The 23,368-nt window shown below is 46.6% G+C and overlaps 3 protein-coding genes across 4 annotated transcripts; 2 read left to right on the top strand and 1 right to left on the bottom strand.

The window, feature by feature from the left end:
- The first annotated feature begins 1,244 nt into the window (after positions 1–1,244).
- YARS2 (tyrosyl-tRNA synthetase 2) lies at positions 1,245–6,660 on the top strand. The gene is made up of 5 exons (XM_072145336.1): positions 1,245–2,048; positions 4,861–5,028; positions 5,135–5,290; positions 5,997–6,167; positions 6,388–6,660. Exons 1-5 carry the CDS (start codon positions 1,309–1,311, stop codon positions 6,545–6,547), a joined length of 1,395 nt encoding a protein of 464 aa, XP_072001437.1. The 5' UTR covers positions 1,245–1,308; the 3' UTR covers positions 6,548–6,660.
- Positions 6,625–10,619, bottom strand: CDPF1 (cysteine rich DPF motif domain containing 1). Of its 2 annotated transcripts, none has more exons than XM_072145338.1 (4): positions 10,392–10,619; positions 9,230–9,342; positions 8,814–8,925; positions 6,625–7,079 (listed from the first exon to the last, which is right to left on the bottom strand). In XM_072145338.1, the coding sequence occupies exons 1-4, from the start codon at positions 10,602–10,604 to the stop codon at positions 6,963–6,965; spliced, it is 555 nt and encodes a 184-aa protein (XP_072001439.1). In that variant the 5' UTR covers positions 10,605–10,619; the 3' UTR covers positions 6,625–6,962. The 2 variants fall into 2 exon arrangements, with proteins under 2 accessions (XP_072001439.1, XP_072001440.1); XM_072145339.1 differs by lacking the exon at positions 10,392–10,619 and adding an exon at positions 10,318–10,379.
- Positions 10,413–23,154, top strand: TTC38 (tetratricopeptide repeat domain 38). The gene is made up of 14 exons (XM_072145335.1): positions 10,413–10,568; positions 12,523–12,600; positions 14,470–14,551; positions 14,772–14,943; positions 17,227–17,400; positions 17,706–17,781; positions 18,032–18,151; positions 18,327–18,386; positions 18,763–18,801; positions 19,326–19,407; positions 19,914–20,079; positions 21,215–21,374; positions 21,528–21,601; positions 22,693–23,154. Exons 1-14 carry the CDS (start codon positions 10,539–10,541, stop codon positions 22,784–22,786), a joined length of 1,407 nt encoding a protein of 468 aa, XP_072001436.1. The 5' UTR covers positions 10,413–10,538; the 3' UTR covers positions 22,787–23,154.
- Positions 23,155–23,368: the final 214 nt, after the last annotated feature.

Consider the following 23,368-nt stretch of genomic DNA (forward strand, 5'->3'; position numbering starts at 1 on the left):
CGATATAATATCATTATACTGCCATACAGTGTCTATATATTGCCAATTTCTACTACAAATCTTAGAATTTGGATATTTTTCCATTTTTAGCATTTCTAAAATGTGAGTGGGGGTCCACCAGTAGGTGCTATAGCTATTCATATTACTGCTATTGCACTCAATGCTGTGAGCGCCCCCTAATGGCTATAGCAGAAATGTTTTCAGCTATTATGGATGGTATTGTAGCAAATTAGATTTTTATCCCTTTTCCACAGTATACAGAGGATAACAATTTTATTAGTGGCGGTCCGAATGCTAGGACCCCCACTGATCACCAATTGCTGGGACCCGCACTAATCACCGACTGCTGGGACCCATACGATGACTGACTGCTGGGACCCCACTGATCATCAACTTCTGTGGCCCCCACAATAACCGATTGCTCGGGTCCCACAATAACAGACTGCTGGGAACCCCACTGATCACCCACTGCTAGGTCCTCCATGATCACCGACCTGATGGGGCCCCCATTGATCACAGATTGCTGGGACCCTCACAATCCCTGACTGCTTGGACCCCCATTTACCAAAACCGAACACCAACTACTGGGGCTCCCACAATCACCAACTGCTGGGACCCTCACGATCCCCGACTGCTGGGACCCCCAATGATTACCAACTGCTGGGACTCCACTGATCATCGACTGCTGGAATCCCCACGATCACCGACTGCTGGGACTCCACCAATCATTGATTGCTGAAACCCCCCGATCAACGACTGCTGGGACCCCCAACGAACACTGACCACTGGGACCGCAACGATCACCAACTGCTGGGACCCCCAACTATCATAGATTGCTGTGGCCCCCAGGATCACAGACTTCTGGGACCCCCTTGATTACTGGCTACTGGGACCCCCATGATCATCGACTGCTGCGACCCCCATTAATTACCAACTGCTGGGACTCCATCAATCACAGACTGCTGGAACCCCCACTATCACTGACTGCTGGGACCCTCTTTCTAGTGATTCTAGCAGTCGGGCCCCAACCAATCAAGAGACGAAATGGTTGCATAAAAGAAATCATATACAGCACTGAGAAAGTTCTGCTTTTTTTTTTTTTTTTTTTTTGTAATGTTACTGTCCCATTTTATGGGCATATGAAATCCTATCCAGAGCAACCAATCACCGCGCAGCTTTAACCTTTTAAACTTAGAATGTGAAATAAAAGCTTTGCTCTGAGTGGTTGCTAAGGACACTGTATCAGACAGCTGTATAGGTTCCCGCCCATCAGCTGATGTAGCGCGGTGCCTGTCGGGGTATCACAAGATGGCGGCGCCCATTATACACGCTCTCCGGTCGCTCCGCCGCTTCTCCCGGCCTCATAGTCGCTGTCTCTCCGGCTTGTGCGATCCGTTAGTGTCCGGGACACGGCGCGGGCTGTTTAAGGATGTGTTCCCGGCGGAGACCGCCCGTGTGCAGCTCCCGGAGCTCCTGTCCTCCGGCCCCCAGACCGTGTACTGCGGCTTTGACCCCACGGCGGACTCGTTACACGTGGGGAACCTCCTGGCGGTGCTGGGACTGCTCCACTTCCACCGGGCCGGGCATCACGTCATCGCTGTAGTCGGAGGGGCCACCGCACAGATCGGGGACCCCAGCGGGCGGCAGCAGGAGAGGGCGGCCCTCAGCCCGGAGCGGGTGGCGGAGAACGTGCGGGGGATCCGGGAGTCGCTGCAGCGCATCTTCTCCCAGCACGAGGCGCTGGGGGGCGGCGGGCAGCCCGGGGGGCGGGTGACGGTGCTGGATAACGCCGCCTGGTACCGGCACCGCTCGGCCGTGGAGTTCCTGGCGTCGGTGGGCAGACACTTCCGGATGGGCACCATGCTGAGCCGCCAAAGTGTGCAGAGCCGCCTGGCAGCGCCCGAGGGCATGAGCCTGGCAGAATTCACCTACCAGGTCTTCCAGGCCTATGACTTCTACTACCTGCACCAGAAACACGGCTGCAAGATCCAGCTGGGGGGCACCGACCAACTGGGCAACCTCATGTCCGGCCACGAGTTCATCCAGCGGTGGGTGCCCGAGCCCCCGTCTAATCATGATGGGACCCCAATAATTGTCACTCTCCAGTGTATACCATGACATAGGGTGGGGTGCCTGAGCCCCCTGAATGTCTAAAAAGCAGGGGACCACAATCATTGTCACCCACCAGTACATACTATGACATGACACTGGTATTGGGTGCGTACTACAACTCCATAAATGTATAGCAGGGGACCCCGATAATTGTCGCCCTCCAGTGCATACCAAGACATGGGTATTGGGTGGGTCCTACAACCCCATAAATGTGTAGCAGGGGGCTCTGATAATTGTCACTCTCCAGTGTATACCATGACATGGGTATTGGGTGGTTGCCCGAGCCCCCTGAAGCCTAATACTGATGGGACCCCTATAATTGTTACCCACCAGTGCATACTGTGACATGGGTATTGGGTGGCTGCTAGAACCCCCTGAATGTGTAGCAGGGGGACCCCGATAATTGTCACCCTGAGGGCATACCATAACAAGACAAGACCTTGCTCGTATGTCTAATCAGCAGTGGACCCTGATAATTGTCTGCTCCCCTATCTATAGTACTTCCAGTCCATGTATGGGATGGGTGCTAGAACCCCTTGAACGTCTGATCATGATGGGACCACAATTGGTGTTACCCTTAGGTACATACCAAGACAAGACTCGAGGGTAGGTGCATGAGCACCCCGTATGCCTAATCAGAAGGGGATCATGATAATCGTCACCTGTGAAGACATGCTACTTCAGAACCCACGTATAAGATGGGTGCTAGAACCCCCTGAATATGTAATGATCATGGTACCCCAATAATTGTCACCCTCCAGTGTTATTCATGAAATAACATGAGTATGGGGAGGATATTAGAACCCCCTGACTGTCTGATCAGCTGGGAACCCCTTAATTGTCACCTTCCAGTGCAAACCATGACATGACACGGTTATGGGTTGGGTCACCCCTCGTGTGCATACATCAAGACCCACCTATGGTTTGGGTGCTGGAACCCCCTGAATGTCGGATCTGCATGGGATCCTAATAGCTGTCACCCTTCGGTGTATAGCATGACAAGACCTGGGTATGGGGAGGGTGTCTGAGCCTCCTGTATGTTCAATCAGCTGTCCTGATGATCAGATGTAATCTGGGTAGGATCTCAATAGTCACCACCCATGACTGCTTATCATAACAAGACACAGGTATGGCACGGGAGCTGAAGCCCTCTGAATATCTGATCAGTATGAGAGCCTAATAGTTGTCAACCTCTGTGCATACCACGACATGGACACCCCCAAATTGTGTATACTGCAGGACCCTACTAATTCTCACCCCTGACTGTACATTATAACTAGATAGAGGTAGGGGGTGGGTGCTGAAGCGCCCTGTGTGTCTGATCACCATGGCACCCCAATAATTGCTCCACCTTTCCCCCAGTGTATACCATAACAAGACAATGGTGTGGGTGGGAGCTGGAGCACCCTGTATATGTATTGAAAATGGGACCCTGATAATTGCCACCCCTAATTGCTCCTAACATCTGGTAAGAAGGCACAGGTGTGGGGTTCATGACCAAGGGCCCCCACAAACTTAATTATGTAATTGTCGGGAGACCCCAGTATTTGCCATCTCCCCAGGTGCTTTACCCTAACAAGACATAGGTAATGTCCATTACACCCCAATAATTCTCATACTGCATCCTGTATAAAGGGGAAGGGGGTGGAGGATCCCTGTGGGGTTGTGCCAGTGTAAACAGGGCCCTAAAGAAGTAGCTTTTCTGACTGCTCCTTATAGGTCTCTGCTAAAGGGATGAGGGAAGAGATCGCAGTCCCTAACCCCAGAATGATGGATATGTATCTGATCGGTCTGACCTTCGGATCCTTTAAATCCCATCTAGTGGATAAATGATCACAGTCATGAGGCTGCGTTCACACCTTCAGTTTTTCAGGTGCAGCTTTAGAATCTAAAGACACATGTGGATTATAATGGTTGAGAACATATAATGGAGAGTTGCTACCCCTCTTTATTCATTCCACTCCTGGTTTGGACATCAAAAACTGCATCTGAAAAACTGAACGTGTGAACGCACCCTAAGAGTTGGGGATTTCTTGTACCCCAGTTTGAATTGGAGTCAAATGGAGTGACCTCTGCTATTGTTCAAATGGGGGAAGGGACCTTTGTTCTTGTAACTAGTGGGGGGTCCTAAGAATCTGTTGCTGCTTTTCTCTACCTGATGGCGCCCCTTAAAGGAGGGCACCAACCAGGTGGGTTAAGCATATGGAGGAGGATACAGTTAAAGGGAGGTACCAGAATTAAGGAGTGGATATTGTATCCTTGGGTAAGGTCGTGAGTTAAACATGGCTCTGTTCTTCCTAGAATGGCGCCACACTTGTCCACAGGCCGTGTATGGTACTGCAAGTCAGTCTAAATGCAGTGGATCCAAAGTTTAAGACAAAACCCCTGGCTCTGGAAGAAAGCGTCCAGGTGTTTTTAAGCTCTGGAGAACGCCTTTAGTGTTTGGTTATGGGGGTCTGACCTCTATTCAGTATAATAAAGGGGCACAGGCTAAGGTGTGCACGTTTGACTGCCCCTGGTACTGCTGCTCCAATGCAAGCCAGTACACAGCTGTAGTACCAGGCATGGCCACACTCATATGTATAGTGCTGTGCCTGGTCATGACCTCTGGCTGGGGTCAGACACTGATTATCTACCTTAGATTCCAGACACCCCCTTTAAAGTTCATATGTTTGAGTAGTTCTATGAAGAACCAGCAGGGGGCGCTATTAAAGCACCTATACTTAGTGTTGTATGCTTTGTGTGCAGAACTGCAGGAGAAGACGTGTTCGGGATTTTGCTGCCCCTTATCACCAGCAGCTCGGGGGACAAGCTGGGCAAGTCGGCCGGCAACGCCGTGTGGCTGAACAGGGACCGGACGTCGCCCTTCGAATTCTACCAATACTTTGTACGGCAGAGAGACAGCGACGTGGAGAGGTAACCTGTACAACGGGGACGTCCTAAAGAAGGGTGCGGGTCAGGGACCAGAGGTCCGCATTGTATGTCCACTCATGGTGTAATTATAGGCCTTTTGTGTTTTTAGGTTTCTCAAGCTTTTCACATTCCTCCCCCTCCCGGAGATCAGGCACATCATGGAGCAACACGCCAAGGAGCCGGAGAAGCGGATACCCCAGAAGAGACTGGCGGCCGAGGTGACAAAGCTCGTCCACGGCAAAGAGGGGCTGGAGTCGGCCAAGAGGTGAGGGAGGTGCCCACCTGCTGGGTTGTGTCAGCTCCGATATGATGCCAGTCCTTGCAGTGCGGTGTTAGTGCTGATACCCGCTGTATTCCTTCTCATTTGAGGTCTCGCCCAGTTTACCTAGACAAACTCTCCACTAAAGTCATGTGACAGTTTTGCCCGAGACGAGTCAAGTTTAGAGGCTGCAGGGGAAAGCGTCATTTCAGAAGCCCCCTTTTTTCCCCCCCCCAGTTCTATAAAATCTAGAAACCTGCCGCTGTTGTCATATTAGAGATAAGAATCTCATCTATCAGATCACATCAGGATTGTGGTTCTGTGATCAACAGAACCTGAGACACAGACCATTCCAAAAAAAAAAAAAAGTGGGGACTGGATCTTTATCTGTCTCTTGTTCTGTGCCTCGAAAAATCACAAGCCTGATGTCATATGAAAGAAGAGATTTTTATCTTTAATACTGTATGACAGCAGCAGCAGCAGTTTTTATATATTATAGAACAGATGGTAGGTGTCAAACTTGACTCATCTCAAGACAAATATGACTCTCCTCTGCCGATTGCTTTAAAGGAGATTTTTTTTTTTTCAAGGGTAAATGGATTTCATTCCCACACTGCCAACAATTTGGAAGGCAATACATTCCCTTTAAAACTCATAACTCATAGGCTATAGAAGTACAACAGTCTGTGTAATGCCGGTCTTTCTCCACTAGGTGCACGCAGGCTCTGTATCACAGCAGTATCGAAGCCCTGGCTGCCATGTCTGATCAGGAGCTGCAGGAACTCTTCCAGGAGGCCCCTTTTGCTGAACTGTTGCTGGAACCCGGCACTAGGGTGCTGGACGCCTGTCTGAAGGTGTCTGCTATCCCAGAAGGCCCTCGTGGGTAGGTAGTTCACCTCTTCTTATAGGATGAGGCAAGGAGAGAATTTGACCTCCCTTTCATTTGTATCATGTACCCCACACATGGTCTTTCCTGCAGACAAGATCTGATCATATAGTATCCTATAGATATGTGATCTCAAGAATCTGGAACACCCCTTTAAGCAGGGGGGGGGCGGGCGCGCAGAGGTTAGACTTTGAACTTTTCGATTCTTCCTTTTCAGCTTTGACATATTGAGCAGCGGAGGAGTCAGCTTCAACCACGTAAGAGTCACCAACCCGGACGAGGTCCTGGTGGTGGGGCAGCACATCCTCAGCAATGGGCTGTCCCTCATCAAGGTGGGGAAGAAGAACTTCTACATTGTGAAGTGGCTGCACGTGTGATGGCCGCCCCCTCACCTGACCCTGGGGGGGGTCCTTACTCTCACTAAGTGAGAACCTGCATGATGTACATACCAGACTTATGTTATAAAAGACTTTTTAATAAATAACTGTATCAGTTGCACATTACAAAGTTTTTTCTGGTATTCCCCAGTATATACTATATACACTGTAGTCACGTCACAGCTTGGGGTATAGGAGTCCTCTTTGTGTCTTCAGTGCAGGGTCTGGGAGGCGGAGCTTGAGTCAATAAGGCTCCGCCCCCTTGACATGGAGCACTCTTTTAAGGGACATCTACCTCCAGGATGAAGGACTGTATGCAAATGAGCCTGAGGGGCTCCAGACTCCATAGATGTTAATGGAACCTGGAGCCCCTCAGGCTCATTTGCATACAGTCTTTCATCCTGGTCTGTGGGGATCACTTAGCCTGCGCCTTCCTCTTATCCAAGTCCTGCTGAATCTCCGTAGGGAAGGAGTCTACGTTCTTGGTGACGCAGGGGAGGCAGAATCTCTTGGAGTAGAAGAGGCTGCAATCCTAAGGAAGAGAACGGATGAAGGAAGTGGTTATAGGGACTGGACACATTGCTCCGGATATTATTCCCATATCCATAGGGATGTCCTCTATATAGACATATACACTTCATAGACCATGGGCAAACGATGAGGTCAACATTGTAGGGTTATAGGATGCAGAACCTTATCTACAGGGATCTCCAGAAAGGGGCTCCTGGCATCTCCGGCATTTATGGATCAATGACCCGTTTAGTTCTTAGATACATCCTTATACCTGGTCCAGTGCGGCTGTTCTTGCTATAGTCTGCAGTTGTGGCCTGTATTAGGTGCTGTCAATGTGACCCCTGAACCACTGTGTACCAACAGAGGTCAGCAGAGATGTGAGGATCCACACTGGACTGAAGGTTGAGGATCAATAGTTTAAAAAAAAAAAAAAAAGTGATCCCAAAAGTTGTCCTATGTTATCCCCTACCCACAGGATGAGAATCTGATCACTGAGGGTGCGATTTCTGCAATCCCAGCAATCTGGACAATAAAGATTTCTTCCTCCTTAAAAGGGGTTTTCCTCATAGACAGTGAAAGGTGTACCCCAGCGCTGTGTTCAGCAATTGCAAATGCTTTTTATACTATTGGAAATACTGAATGGAACCGCAGGACACGTGTTTGCATTGCGGCTTCACCCATTAAACAGGTTTTCCCACGGAGGAAAGTTAGGGCCTAACTTGCTGATCAGTGGGGGTCCCTGTGCTGAAACCCACGCAAATTGCGAACACGGGTCCGTGGGACCCCTCGTCGCTTCGAGAAATTGCCAAGCACCTCGCTCCAAGATTTCCGTCAGCTCCATAGAGATTAATGGTCATGCACGGCCTGATGGTAATCTGATGGAGCGACGAGGGGTCAGCACTGAGACCCGCACTGATCAGCAAGTTAGGCCCTATCACGTGGATAGGACCTAACTTTCCTTTGTGGGAAAACCCCTTTAATGGGTGAAGCTGCAATACGAACACGTGTCCTGCAGTTCCATTTAGTATTTCCAATAGTATGAAAGCATTTGCAATTGCTGAACACAGCGCTGGGGTATACCTGTGTCATTCCCATTCACTGTCTATGGGGCTATCTGCACACGTTGTGGATCTTTGCGCTTGGATCTTGGTGCAGAAATTCTGCAGCGTAATACAGTAGCAGTAAAGGGAATGCGATTTGGAAAAAGTCATGTAGACGATGCGTCGTTTCTTCAGAAAATAAAATAAAGATCATGTTGTTTTTTTTTTCTATGTGTCCTCGTGGATTTTTTTCATGCATGTTTTATATTGAAAATCTGCAGCCCTCTGCCTAAAGAGATGCGGGGGAAAATGCATGCAGAAAATGTGCACAAAAACACTAAATAGACGAATCCGCATGAAAAAAAGCGTGTTTTGGATGTGGATTATCCACATGAGATACCCGAGCGCTGTGCTAAGCAACTTCCAACATTCCCATAGTAATAAATGGAAGAGTCTGAACGGGCTTGACCTGCCGCTGCACTAATTAGCAAGTAATAAACCCCGGATTGCTGGGGGTCCCAAAAGTCGGATCCTCAGTAAGTGAAATAAACAGTCAAATAAAGTTATTGACAAGTACAACTCATCACACAAAAACCAAGCCCTCAAGGAGAGAAATATACAGTTCCCGTAACAAGAGCTGGAAATAAAATGCGTTATTATAATCCCCCTCCACCATGAGGAGTCTCTCTGTATCTATAACGTGGACTACTTACCGCTCCGACGCAGACAACCCGCCCACACAGGCTGCAGGGGGACCCCAGGATCAGGAACTTGTCTTTATCCGGGAGGAAGGGATCCCTCATCACATAACATTCCTCCAGGAGGCTGCAACACAACGAAATGCCAGTGATTATACACCTATAGGATATAGCGAGGGATGGGTGGCGAGTGTTCAATATCACAACAGCTCCCCCGCAGGAGAAGTGGAGTATTACACCATCTCCAATCTTATAGAAAAATCACCAAAAATACCAAACCTACCCCCCCCCCCCCTTCCTGCGCCTGGACCTTCACCACCCCTGAGAATAAAGAGGCTTCCTGCAGCAAAGTACTACAACCCCCAGCATGCTTCACCAATGAAGATATGACACACACATGTCATACGGACAGGACCCGAGCCGTTACTTACACAATGGATTGTGTATTTGGAGGTTTCTGTCCAAAGTAAGTATAAGGGACGGCTAACCCGCAGAGCTTACACTCAAATAAGCCTTTCGGATTTTGGGATTCATCGATATCCATCTGTAAGGAAGTACACGGATCATCAGTACAGGTGGGAAGTAACATGAGTCCCCCTAACCTGAATGCCCCATCATCAGATGTCCCCATGGGGGCGCTGTGTATCCCGCCACACAGTCTACCGCCATATGGTGCTTTATGGTTCCATAAAAACCAACTAATTATCAAATTCAGGGAATATCGGCCACTGGACAGGTCTTGGGGGTCTGTTTTGAGACCTGTAGATGCGTAATTTGAGGGAGAACCCCTTCAACAGATTATTAAAGATTATTTTTCCAAAATAGCGCCACCCTTGTCCACAGGCCGTGTGCGGTACTGCAGCCGGACGCCATCAAAGTCAAAAGAGTAAGAGTTGTAGTAACACACGCAACCTGTAGAAAGAAGTGGCGCTATTTACGGACTATCGTCACGTTTCACTAATTTCGGACAATCCCTCTCTTGTCTCTATCATCTCCTTTCGAATTAGACAATAACATTTAACCCCTTCTCCTACTTTTTAGAAGTGGTTTCCGCCATGTGGGATTTTTCGCTACAAAGTTTCCAAAACCACATGCGTAGGGTGAATTCCACGGAAAATCTGAAACAAATTCGGATTGCGATGCGGAATTTGTGGCCAATATCCTTGAAGAAAATTCCATTTCGGAGTATACGCCCCACATGGACATATCCTTGAAGACCCTCATTACCTTAGCTGCATATAATAGAAACACCCGCCCCCCCCCCCCTCCCTAATAAATCCCTAATCCCATTACTAATTATATTCCAAAGGAAAAATCGGACGGATCTGAACAAAACGTCACAGTTATTTTGCGTATTTTGTACAAAAACCGCATACTATACCCTACGTCTATACTGATTCTGTGGTGTGAAGTATTCGTCTCAACTATGCGACTAATCAGCCTCAATGAATACATAACTGAGTACAAAGACCTGGCAGATGTAGCAGAGCTGAACGCGTCTGCTGGAAATACTACACACCCTGGGATACAAGCAACGCAACCGACTCAGCTCTGCTACATCTGTGCACACAACATAAAGGGACACACACTTACAGCCTGCTGGGTGCTCCGCTTCCTCTTTAAGGGCTCCCCCTCCTCCTCCTCCTGCCTCTTCCTGGTGTCAGAGCTCCTCCTACAGGTGGGGAGGACTTCAGTGCAGCAGCTGGGGTGTAGTGTCAGCACTAGTGAGTAGGGATCAGCATGGCACCTGTGTGTCTGAGGGACTGTAAGGTGAGTGCACCCCCGCAGCCTGGCACCTCTGTGCATCCAAGTCACTGAACTTCTCCTTCCTTGTCTTATCTGCGTCTCCTCTATCCAAATACTTTACATCTTATGTGTACGACAAAGCGTCTGCACAGAAATTCATTGTCATGCTCCAAAGGTCCCCTGGTCTGTGCCCAGACAGGAATGGGTTACATAATGGAAGCTTCTGCACCCTCTGGACTGTGACATCACTGTGTGTATTGCCCCTGTACTGTGACATCACTGTGTGTATTATCCCTGTACTGTGACATCACTGTGTGTATTATTCCCTGTACTGTGACATCACTGTGTGTATTATCCCCTGTACTGTGACATCACTGTGTGTATTATCCCCTGTACTGTGACATCACTGTGTGTATTATCCCCTGTACTGTGACATCACTGTGTGTATTACCCCCTGTACTGTGACATCACTGTGTGTATTATCCCCTGTACTGTGACATCACTGTGTGTATTATCCCCTGTACTGTGACATCACTGTGTGTATTATCCCCTGTACTGTGACATCACTGTGTGTATTATCCCCTGTACTGTGACATCACTGTGTGTATTATCCCCTGTACTGTGACATCACTGTGTGTATTATCCCCTGTACTGTGACATCACTGTGTGTATTATCCCCTGTACTGTGACATCACTGTGTGTATTATCCCCTGTACTGTGACATCACTGTGTGTATTATCCCCTGTACTGTGACATCACTGTGTGTATTATCCCTGTACTGTGACATCGCTGTGTGTATTATCCCTGTACTGTGACATCGCTGTGTGTATTATCCCTGTACTGTGACATCGCTGTGTGTATTATCCCTGTACTGTGACATCACTGTGTGTATTATCCCTGTACTGTGTGTATTATCTCTGTACTGTGACATCACTGTGTATTATCCCTGTGCTGTGACATCACTGTGTGTATTATCCCTGTGCTGTGACATCACTGTGTGTATTATCCCTGTACTGTGACATCACTGTGTGTATTATCTCTGTACTGTGACATCACTGTGTGTATTATCCCTGTACTGTGTGTATTATCTCTGTACTGTGACATCACTGTGTATTATCCCTGTGCTGTGACATCACTGTGTGTATTATCCCTGTGCTGTGACATCACTGTGTGTATTATCCCTGTACTGTGACATCACTGTGTGTATTATCTCTGTACTGTGACATCACTGTGTGTATTATCCCTGTACTGTGACATCACTGTGTGTATTATCCCTGTACTGTGACATCACTGTGTGTATTATCCCTGTACTGTGACATCACTGTGTGTATTATCCCTGTACTGTGACATCACTGTGTGTATTATCCCTGTACTGTGACATCACTGTGTGTATTATCCCTGTACTGTGACATCACTGTGTGTATTATCTCTGTACTGTGACATCACTGTGTGTATTATCCCTGTACTGTGACATCACTGTGTGTATTATCCCTGTACTGTGACATCACTGTGTGTATTATCCCTGTACTGTGTCATCACTGTGTGTATTATGTCTGTACTGTGACATCACTGTGTGTATTATGTCTGTACTGTGACATCACTGTGTGTATTATCCCCATGTACTGTGACATCGCTGTGTGTATTATCCCCTGTACTGTGACATCGCTGTGTGTATTATCCCTGTACTGTGACATCGCTGTGTGTATTATCCCTGTACTGTGACATCGCTGTGTGTATTATCCCTGTACTGTGACATCACTGTGTGTATTATCCCTGTACTGTGACATTACTGTGTGTATTATCCCTGTACTGTGACATCACTGTGTGTATTATCTCTGTACTGTGACATCACTGTGTGTATTATCCCCTGTACTGTGACATCGCTGTGTGTATTATCAGTGTCTCCTGTAGGTGGGGTGTATTGTGTTCGTTCTCTCTGTATAAGGTGACTTGTGTATTGTGTGTTTGTCACCTCCAGGCCTGGCAGGATGCGGGGATGTCCCTCTCTACTACTAGTAATGAGGCCTGTAAACTGTTTGACGCCACCTTACACCAGGTAAGAGGTCATCTGGTGACCCTCCGCCTCTCACTATTTTTGTTGTTGATGGAGGAGGTGAAAGGTCACCTTGAAGATTTGGCAGGTCTGTCAGGTGTCTCTATACAGGGGACTGCCTGTCTGTCACACACCTATCCCTCACGTTCCTGAAAATAACTGATCTGGTTTGTGTAATGAAAAGTTCTACAATTTTCTAATCTACTTTCTGTATCAACTTGTCACGGTTCTGTAGATCTCTGCTTGCTGTCATTCTATAGGAAGCTTCATTGTTTACTTCCTGTAGATAAACATCTGTCAGGTGCACGGCTCGTTATATCCCCGGTCATGTAATGTCACACAGGTGCACGGCTCGTTATATCCCCGGTCATGTAATGTCACACAGGTGCACGGCTCGTTATATCCCTGGTCATGTGATGTCACACAGGTGCACGGCTCGTTATATCCCCGGTCATGTAATGTCACACAGGTGCACGGCTCGTTATATCCCTGGTCATGTGATGTCACACAGGTGCACGGCTCGTTATATCCCCGGTCATGTAATGTCACACAGGTGCACGGCTCGTTATATCCCCGGTCATGTAATGTCACACAGGTGCACGGCTCGTTATATCCCGGGTCACATGATGTCACACAGGTGCACGGCTCGTTATATCCCTGGTCACATGATGTCACACAGGTGCACGGCTCGTTATATCCCCGGTCACATGATGTCACACAGGTGCACGGCTCGTTATATCCCCGGTCACATGATGTCACACAGGTGCATGGCTCGTTATATCCCGGGTCATGTGATGTCACACAGGAGCACGGCTCGTTATATCCCTGGTCATGTGATCTTACACAGGTGCACGGCTCGTTATATCCCCGGTCATGTGATCTTACACAGGTGCACGGCTCGTTATATCCCCGGTCATGTGATCTTACACAGGTGCACGGCTCGTTATATCCCCGGTCATGTGATCTTACACAGGTGCACGGCTCGTTATATCCCTGATCATGTGATGTCACACAGGTGCACAGCTCGTTATATCCCTGATCATGTGATGTCACACAGGTGCACGGCTCGTTATATCCCTGGTCATGTGATGTCACACAGGTGCACGGCTCGTTATATCCCTGGTCATGTGATGTCACACAGGTGCACGGCTCGTTATACCCCTGGTCATGTGATCTTACACAGGGGCACGGCTCGTTATATCCCGGGTCATGTGATGTCACACAGACGCAGGGCTCGTTATATCACAGAAAATAGCCATGCACCTGTGTGGGGACATCACATGACCAGGGATCGGTGTTTATCCACAGGAAGTAAACAATGAGGCTTCCTGTTGAAGCACAGCAAGCAGAGATGTAGAAATCTGTGATGAAATTGATATAAAATTGTATAATGTAATATTTATTTGTTGAAATGAGAAGATCCCTTTAAGACATTAAAGAAAATAGTCCTTAGCAACCAATTTCAGAAGTGCAGGAGCCGGGGGGCAAACCATCTTCAGATCTCGGCCATATTGGGACAGAACCAGGGCCGGGCAGTGATCACTATACTATATTTTCTCTCGCTTCCCGCCATATTTATCCAGCTTTGATATTGGAGGACCCCTTTAAGAGTGATGCATGCTGGGATTGCGGACTAGATTCCTGTCACGGTTTGTGTCACTCGTCTGTCAGCTGATGCCTTAGTGTAGACAACCCTGAGGCGGCCATGACACCTGTGATGACATGTGACCTGGCAATTATAGGGGCCCTGCACCAAGAGAAGGTGTTTGGCTGATAACAGAGAGCAGTAGTGGAATAAAGTGAAATGTGATGGGACAGATTTATGTAATCCATGTACGGCGGCCATATTTGTATGTTTTTTGTCATCCGTAGTACGTGACCTGGACGAATAACAAGACCCTGGGAGGGATAGAAGGATGTCTGAAGAAAATTAAGGAGGCCGATCCGAATTTTGGTACGGACCCGAGCTAGAACCTCCGATATGTCATGATTTAAAGGGACCACAACACTGTGACAGCAGTGCATGATGGGTACAACAATGGGGGAGGAGCTTAAAATCGCATGTAAAAACATAGAAAATGTTTCTGCCGCACAGGATTTTGGGAAAGCTGGGTGATGCCTGCTCCGTCCTCATGTTATAGTAATAATCTATTATTTTCCTTGTCCTTTCTCAGTTATGGGACATGTGATCTCCAACGGTTTGGAGCTGATCGGCACCGGCCGCTCCCCGATCATCGATCAGGAATTTCGGAAGGAATTGAACGTTATGTCCGATTTGGCGAAAACTCAGCCCCTAAGCGAGTGGGAGGAGTTACATGTGGCGGCGCTGGAGACTTTTGCCAAAGGGTAATAATTACCTGATCACTACCTTCTGTTATAACATACAGATGTTATACTCCATTCACATCTAAAGCTGCATCACGAATTCTGTAACATTCTTTATTTGGTGTGAATATAGATATATCCCTACTCAGACGGAGTGAACGCGCCCTATACTCCTAAAAAAACAGCACATTACCCTCAAATTTACACCTCTTTATACTCCATTCACATCTAAAGCTGCATCAAGAATTCTGTAATATTTTTTTATTTGGTGTGAATATATATATATCCCCACTCAGACGGAGTGAACGCGCCCTATACTCCTAAAGAACTGCACATTACCCTCAAATTTACACCTCTTTATACTCCATTCACATCTAAAGCTGCATCGAGAATCTGGTTAGCTTCTTTTTTTTGGTGTGGATATATAATCCCTACTCGGAGTGAACACGCCCTGTAATTATAAAGAATTGCACATTACCTGCTAATTTACACATCATTCTACTCCATTCACATCCAAAGCTGCAAATATTTTGGCTTCTTCCTCTGTGTGATTGTATATCGCAAATATTAGAGGGTGTAAACCCTCCAATAGTAATGAAAAAATAACTGAGGATTTACATCTTGTTTTTCTCCGTTCACATCTAAAGCTGCGTCTCAAATGCTGTTTACCTTAGTTTTTAGTGTAGACAGCATTGTAGATGCAGCTTTATATGTGAATAGAGTCTTAAAAAGTAGTAAATCAGCAGGTAATGTGCAGTTCTTCTCACAGTGCATGTTTATACCCTCTTTTCCGCTAAAGCTGGGAGATCTATGATTACATCCAAGAAGGCAACACGATTTGAATGCAGCTTTAGGTGTGACTGGAGTATAGAAAGGTATAAATCAGTAGGTCATGTGCAGTTTATCTTTAACCTTATCGGATGTAAACATGTCCCCTTCTGATGATATATTATTACACCCAAGAACAAGATGAGAGGATTCTGAATGCAGCTTTAGATGTGAATGGAGTATACAAATGTGTAAATGGGCAAGTATGGGGAAGTTTTTCACGAGAGTAAGGGATGTTTTACAAACCCAAGTGAGGAGATCTGTGGTCACACCTAGGAAGAGGGCAACAAGATCCTGAATGCAGCTTTAGATGTGAATGGAGTATAAGACGCTTACCGTGTGTATTTCTCTAACAATAGGACATGTTCACCACCCAAAAAAATAGAGAGAACTTCCTTTTCCGGATTGTAACTTTGGGGTCTAAACATGTTGAATTATTTCCGAAAACTGCAATATTATTTACAAATTTAAGCATCTTACGCTCTATTCACATCAAAAGCTGCATTCAGAATCCTCTTTGGCTTCGTTTTTTTTTTGGGGGGGGGTTTATCTTAAACTTGTGGGATGTAAACTTACCCCATCATAAAGACAAAGTGAACATTAGTTACCGATTTTATCCTTTTTTTTTTTTTATACTCTATTCACATCTCAAGCTGCATTCAGAGTTCTGATCTTCTTGGGTGTGTTAGTGAACACATATACACAAGTTTTAAGAGGTGTTTGTATGTACCTGTGTATGTGCTCTAATCTTAAGAAGAGCTGCAAATTGCTCATTTAAATGTACATGTACTCCATTCACATCTAAAGCTGCATCCTGAATTTTCAAGGCTTCTTCGTGGGTATATATATATCTCCCAGTGTATAACTGCAAATGACCTAGTTGTATAGATCCAAATCTGCATTCAGAAAGATATTCGCCCCTTATTGTCCTTCTTATACTCTATTCACATCTAAAGCTGCATTCAGAATGCTCATTGCCCCCCCCCCCCCCTCTAATGTATGCTAACATGTACTGTACATTTCATTCTGGGAGGCGTGAGCTTGCCCTATTCTTAAGAAGAACATTAGCTACTGATTAGCATTAGCTTTCCCTACTCCATTCACATCTAAAGCTGCATTCAGGCTACTGAAGGCTGCTAGTGGTAATATATAATCTAATATCTAATCTAATGTCATCTATCTAATATATCTCTAATATTATGTTTAATCCACGATATCTAATATTAGATATATTACCACTAGAAGCCTCCAGTAGTCTGAATGCAGCTTTAGATGTGAATGGAGTAGAAGTGTAAATCATGAGGTCATGCGCTGGGATATATAGCTATAACTACACCTGACCTAAATATTGACACTTCTACTCCACTCACATCTAAAGCTGCATTAAAGGCTCTGTTGGCTACTACTTGTGTGCATTCCTATACCTCACATAAAAGTTGCACTTCCCCTTTAAGAAAGTGTGCACTTACCATGCAGTAACCTTCCCAAGGCGGCGGAGATGTGGGACCGGATCCTGCTGGATCACCCCTTGGACCTGCTGGCCATAAAACTGGCACACGATTCCTATTTCTACCTGGGACAACAGACTCAGATGAGAGATTCCATCTCCCGAATTCTTCCATATTGGACCGCGACCACCCCTTTAAGCAGGTAAGTCAGCATCACACATACTTGCCTGTTTTGAATCATTTTTGGGGGGAAACCACACCGTGGATAAGGAAATAGCTTGTAAAGCTTACATCCTAAAATTTAGCTTTCCTCCAGCCACCACTAGGGGGAGCTCACTGCATACAGATTGATAAAAATGCGATTTTTCTTAAAGGGAATGTCCAAAAATACATATTTAATGGAATATCCTTTAATTATTGTGTATCTGTGATCTAAATCTTGTAAAAATTCCAGATTATCCTGCAATCTCTGCCAGATTAAAGGGATTTTCCTGTTCTGTCTCGTAGTTATGTTAAAGGCATGTACTCCTTCGGGCTTCTCGAAACCAACTTTTATGATCAAGCCCTGAAGGTTGCCAGTGAGGTAAGTAACGGTGGTCTTATTGGGGTGGAATTAAAGGGGAAGTTCATCTATTATTCCTCCTGGAAATGTGTAACTATACTGACAACTGGGTGTTTACTGCACAATCACATACTGTCCAATCACAGCTGATGGGGCTAGACTATATGCAGATTTGCTCCCAATTGGTAACGCCCATTTGACAATTTTATAGTACCAGGAGGAATAACCGAGTTAATTCCCTATCCTTCTCTACTTCCCCTTTAACGTCCAGGCCCTGACCGTAGACCCTAAGGACAGCTGGTCGGTGCACACCATCGCCCACGTATATGAGATGAAGGCCGAAATCCAGCAAGGGTTAACCTTCATGGAACAAACCGAGAGCAACTGGAAGGTAAAGTCGTATTATAGCCGTCGGACCGTCAGCGGCTGCCGTCTACGGGGTTTCCTGCAGCCCCTGCGGCAGATGTGTAAATATAGCTGAGTACAGGGGGTTTGTTTCTTCATAATCCCACCCATTTTACAATGTGGGCGGAGCTTAAAAATATTTTACTTGTGTTTTCTTGCAGGAGGGAGACATGCTCGCCTGTCACGTCTACTGGCACTGGGCCTTGTATTTCATCGAAAAGGTTTGACAATTGTAACTTTATTAACAACGGACAGTGCACACAGTATATTATGGATCCCGTCATGTTACAGCGACCTCAGAACAATTGGATTTCCATTCTCCCGAGTCGGTGTAATGCAGGAGGCGTGTTTGTGACTTGTTCACACCCATCAGTTTCCTGTTAGATTCTACTTCCTGTCAAAACAGGAAGTGCCTCCTCTGCCAGTCACTGGCCACAGTAGAGGCTTGTTCTGGCCATGGGTTGGGTGACTGCGTACAATTTTTAGTTATTTTCTGTGTTAATATTTGGACACGCCCACTGAGATCTGTTGTGACCAGTGTTGCATAACTGGAGATCGGTCAATGATTTCTGACATTTGACTGTTATTTCTCTGTAGGGGGAGTATGAAGCCGCGCTGACCCTGTATGATAAATATGTAAGTACCCCACATATCTGCAGAGATAACATTTTTAAAGGGGATGTTCGTCTGAGAATCCCTCCCCTCTCTGTAACCTAGGGCCAGTGGTGTAGTTTAAGGGATTACGACCAGGCTGGTAACACGGGGAGATTCCTAGCCCCTCCGACATCACCATTAACCTGTACAAGGTCTGGCAGTCTAAGTATCCTAAATCCTTCTCCTGCTCTGTGCACTGAGATTTATGATACACTGCCTCCTACAAGTTGATCTTTTCTTTCTACGGCCAAAGTTGTATTAGGGCAGTATATAGTGCAGTAAGGGAGGCTGAGGAGAAAACGGCAACCATACATACACATAAGTTGCTGTATCTAAGCTGCCATTTTAGAGGTATCTACCATACATAGACCCGAGCTTCTGTATCTAAGCTGCCATTATAGATGTCTCTACCATACGTAGAGCTGAATTGCTGTATCTAAGCTGCCGTTCTAGAGGTACTAGGGTTGTTGGGGTACATTTATCACTCTGTGTCTCCTCGGCTGTAGATCGCCCCCATGTGTCTGGCCAGTGGCAGCATGCTGGATATCGTGGACAACTCGTCTCTGCTGCATCGGCTCCAGATGGAAGGTGTGCACCTGCGGCCGTACAGTAGATGGGAATAGCTGATGACATCCCTTATATGGACTCCCAGGAGGCCTCTGGGTAGCTCAGCCCCAGACTGTGAACTACAACCACCAGCTGTGCGGGGGGGCACTAGTGGGCGCAGCTGTGCGGGGGTAGTAGTGGGCGCAGTGAACACTGTGACCCCTTTAATTTACACAAAGTGTATATATATATTTTATTTTATTAAGAGGGTAAGAACATGAGGGTCTTCTTCTACAAACAGCGCCACACCTGTCTAGTGGTTGTGTCCGATACTGTAATACCACACACATCCTGTGGACAGAGGTGGCGCCATTTCTTAAGATGTCACAGTTTTTTTCTCTGATCTCTTGCACAGCCCTTTAACCAGCACTTCTTAAAGGGGTTGTCTATGTTTAATTCTATAATAGCCACGTAAGGGGGGGGTAACAATCTGATCAGAGGGGTCCCTGATGCGCCGGATCATTCTCGCCCCTCTCCTCTGGTTCTAGGAGTGGATGTTGGGAAGCGATGGGACACTCTGGTGGGGGTCACCAGGAAGCACACGGATGACCACGTCCTCATATTCAATGACCTGCACTTCTTGATGTCGTCCCTGGGCTCCGGCGATCGGGAGATGACGACGCGGCTCCTCCAGTCTCTACACGAACTCTCCGAGTAAGTCCTAATTCACACCATGCTCTCCATATATTCAAGGGGAGAACATCCGGCAGCGGCAGATTTCCCTATTCACATTTATTAAAAAAAAACAAACACATGCACCCTCAGCTGAGCCCAGAGTGCACAACTATAAGGGGCATAGAGGGGAATAGCTGTTATAGCACATGTGCTCCTGGTGTTCAGTGTACTTCATCCAGAGAATCTAATGGACCCAGTTTCTTAGAATGCTCTCAATATCTGAGGCTGTGGAATCAGACCTTTGTGTATGTTGTTAGTAGCAGCGTGTGTGTGTGTGTGTGTGTGTGTGTGTGTGTGTGTGTGTGTGTGTGTGTGTGTGTGTGTGTTATATGGATTTATATTCCAGGACTATACTGGGGGCGCGTCCACACACTGCTGTGCTCTCTACTTTCTGCAGTCAGTGTTAGGTAGTGTCCCTGGAGTGATGTGTAATCATAGCTTTGTGTACGTATGTATGTGGTGGTAGTAGCAGCAGGGCTGTGAAATATGGATCTATATTCCTGAATTGTCGATTTACAAGTGTTCCAGGTTGTAGCGCTGGAACATTTCCTCACACTGTTGTGCTCTTAGTTGAGAGCTGTGTAATATTACGTTTCTGCATGTTAGCTGCAGGACTGTGGTTGGTTACTTTGGGGGTTATATATTGTCTCTGGGGAGATGTGTAATCTTATAGTATGTTAGTAGCAGCAGGACTGAAATATGGATTTATATTCCAGGATTTTGGCACTGGAGGTTTGTCCTCACACTGCTGTGCTCTTTGCTGTAGCACGCTTCAGGTTGGATTGTGCAGGAGACGCACTCGTAGGGGAGAAGATCAGTACTCAGGGCACAACAGTGTGAGGATATAAACCCATATTTCACAGTCCTGCAGCTACAAACAACATATACAAATAGATATGATTAAACATCTATCTAGGGACACTACCTTGCACTGGCTGCAGAGAGTATAGAGCACAGCAGTGTGAGGACGCGCCCCTAGTACAATCCTGGAATATAAATCCATATACCACAGTCCTGCTGCTACTAACACCATACACAAAGATAATAATAATGGACAATAATACACCAGAGGGATTCCTTTAACCAACTCCTCTTACCGTTTTTGTCCCTGCAGTTCTCCCGGTGACCACCACGAGCACTCCCTGATCCGAGAGCTCGGCCTCCCGCTCAGCCAGGCCCTGGTCGCATTCGACAGTGGGAACTATGACCAGGTGGTGGCGCTGCTGTTCCCCATACGCTACAAGATAGTGGACATAGGGGGAAGTAACGCCCAGGTAATGGCCACAACTCTCACTGCTTCAGGCAGCCACCACTAGAGGGCGCTCAGGAGCCTCCTGCATACTGATGCATTGAAATCCATTGCATTTGAGAGAGAGCGCCATCCAGTGTTTATGTGACACATTACCATCATATATTTTATATTGCAGAGGGATCTCTTCAACCAAGTTCTGATCCGGGCTGCAATGAACAGCAAAACAAAATCTCACCAGCATTTAGCCAGGTACCAGGATCTCCTGTTCTAATGGTCCAATTGGACCTAATTGGTCCACACCATGAGTGCAGGGATTAAGAGCCTTAAAGGGGTCATCCAGTGTGGAGAGGGGGAGCAAAAATATATGTAATCATACCTTTGTGTATGGTGGTGGTGGTGGTGGTAGTAGTAGTAGTAGTAGCAGCAGGACTATGAAATATGGATTTACATTCCAGAATTGTACTGTGTCCTCACACTGCTGTGCTCTCTGTGGCCAGTGCTACGTTTATCCCTGGAAAGATGTGTAATTATACATTTTGTGTAGATCATTAGTAACAGCGGGACTATTATGGATTAATATTCTAGGATTGTCCTCACACTGCTGTGCTCTCTGCAGCCAGCGCTACGTTTACCCCTGGAAAGATACGTATTCACATGCTCACAAGGTTGGACTTAACTAGATGTATCTATCTTACTGATGCAGATGCTTAGACACATCTGTAACATATCTCGTTAGTAGCAGCAGGACAGTGAAAAATGCATTTGTTCCTCACACTGCTGTGCTCTGTGCATTGCTTTCCCCCAGCCCCTCCACTCAGTACAGTAAAAGCAGGTAGCAGGATTCTGATTGATTACTTTAACATTTACTCTAAACAGCGGCTTCGGAGGAGTTCAATGCACAGAGCACAGCAGTGTGAGGACAGACACTTCTAGTACATCCTGGATTACGAATGCACATTAGAGTCTTTGCAGGATGTACAGGCAGACAGTTCTGACTGAAGGGCATAGAAATATCACATGACCTTTATGGGTGGCTTCTAATTGGCTTATTGAATACTTTTATGGATGATGAGGGGAACAGAGTAAATTGTAGTATAATTCGGGAAACCAGAAACGGTTGTCTAGAATGAGCACGGCTACTTTCTTGAAAAACAGCGCCACTCTTGTCAGCAGGTTGTGTGTGGTATTGCAGCTCGGCTTCATTTTCTTGGTGCTGCCGAGCTGCAGTACCAGGCACGCCCTGTGGACAGGTGTGGCGCTGTTTGTGGGGGAAATTTAACAATTCAAATAAAAAAATTGGCGGCGTTAAAAATTTATATATTTTTGATTTTTTTTTGTAGAAGTCTTTTGATCGAAAGAGACGTCTTGAGACCAAACTCCCCCCTGACTGAGCGGCTGATGAGGAAGGCCTCCGCCGTGCACACCTTGGTATAGATCGGGTCCGGAACCCTACAAATCAGTAATGACCAATCAGCTTAGAGACTGTGAACCAAAATCAAGCTAACCCCCCCTCCCAAAAAAAAGAATTCTGTAGCCTTAAGATTGTAGGTAGGTACACATTGATCCCCCCTGCCCAATTATGATGTCCAGATCTGTGGGAGGTGATGGTCCTAGAGTCTCTATCCCTTTAAGGTTCACAAACTTTCTCCTAACAACACCCCCTGTATACAAAATCAGTGACTCGCTGCCAGAGTGAGTAGACGACCTACCTTACATCTCCAGTCACCTACCTGTCAGATTTCTAATCCCGCACTGTTAGAGCTGCCAATTAAAGTTAAAGGGCATCTACCAGCAGGATGAATGACTGTATGCAAATGAGCCCGAGGGGCTCCAGGTTCCATTAACACCTATGGAACCTGGAGCCCCTCAGGCTCATTTGCATACAGTCCTTCATCCTGGTGGTAGATGCTCTTTAAAGTTTGCAAAGCAACCTGGGAAAACTATGTAAATGAGCTCTCCACTGCCCCCTATAGGTATAGTCCAGTCTTAGTTACAGTAAAATCAAGACCAAAAAAT

The sequence above is a fragment of the Engystomops pustulosus genome, chromosome 4 (genome assembly GCF_040894005.1).
Source record: "Engystomops pustulosus chromosome 4, aEngPut4.maternal, whole genome shotgun sequence".
Taxonomy (NCBI): domain Eukaryota; kingdom Metazoa; phylum Chordata; class Amphibia; order Anura; family Leptodactylidae; genus Engystomops; species Engystomops pustulosus.

Bases quoted from the DNA above. Each gene is read 5' to 3' on its own strand.
- TTC38 (XM_072145335.1), top strand. From the start codon at position 10,539: ATGGCACCTGTGTGTCTGAGGGACTGTAAG. The intron at 14,944-17,226 runs GTAATAATTACC...CTTACCATGCAG, and splicing joins CTGGAGACTTTTGCCAAAGG to TAACCTTCCCAAGGCGGCGG. The intron at 20,080-21,214 runs GTAAGTCCTAAT...TTGTCCCTGCAG, and splicing joins TCTCTACACGAACTCTCCGA to TTCTCCCGGTGACCACCACG.
- CDPF1 (XM_072145338.1), bottom strand. From the start codon at position 10,604: ATGCACAGAGGTGCCAGGCTGCGGGGGTGCACTCACCTTACAGTCCCT. The intron at 8,926-9,229 runs GTAAGTAACGGC...GTTGTGTTGCAG, and splicing joins CCAAATACACAATCCATTGT to CCTCCTGGAGGAATGTTATG. The intron at 7,080-8,813 runs GTAAGTAGTCCA...TCTCTTCCTTAG, and splicing joins GGGTTGTCTGCGTCGGAGCG to GATTGCAGCCTCTTCTACTC.
- YARS2 (XM_072145336.1), top strand. From the start codon at position 1,309: ATGGCGGCGCCCATTATACACGCTCTCCGGTCGCTCCGCCGCTTCTCC. The intron at 2,049-4,860 runs GTGGGTGCCCGA...CTTTGTGTGCAG, and splicing joins GGCCACGAGTTCATCCAGCG to AACTGCAGGAGAAGACGTGT. The intron at 6,168-6,387 runs GTAGGTAGTTCA...CTTCCTTTTCAG, and splicing joins ATCCCAGAAGGCCCTCGTGG to CTTTGACATATTGAGCAGCG.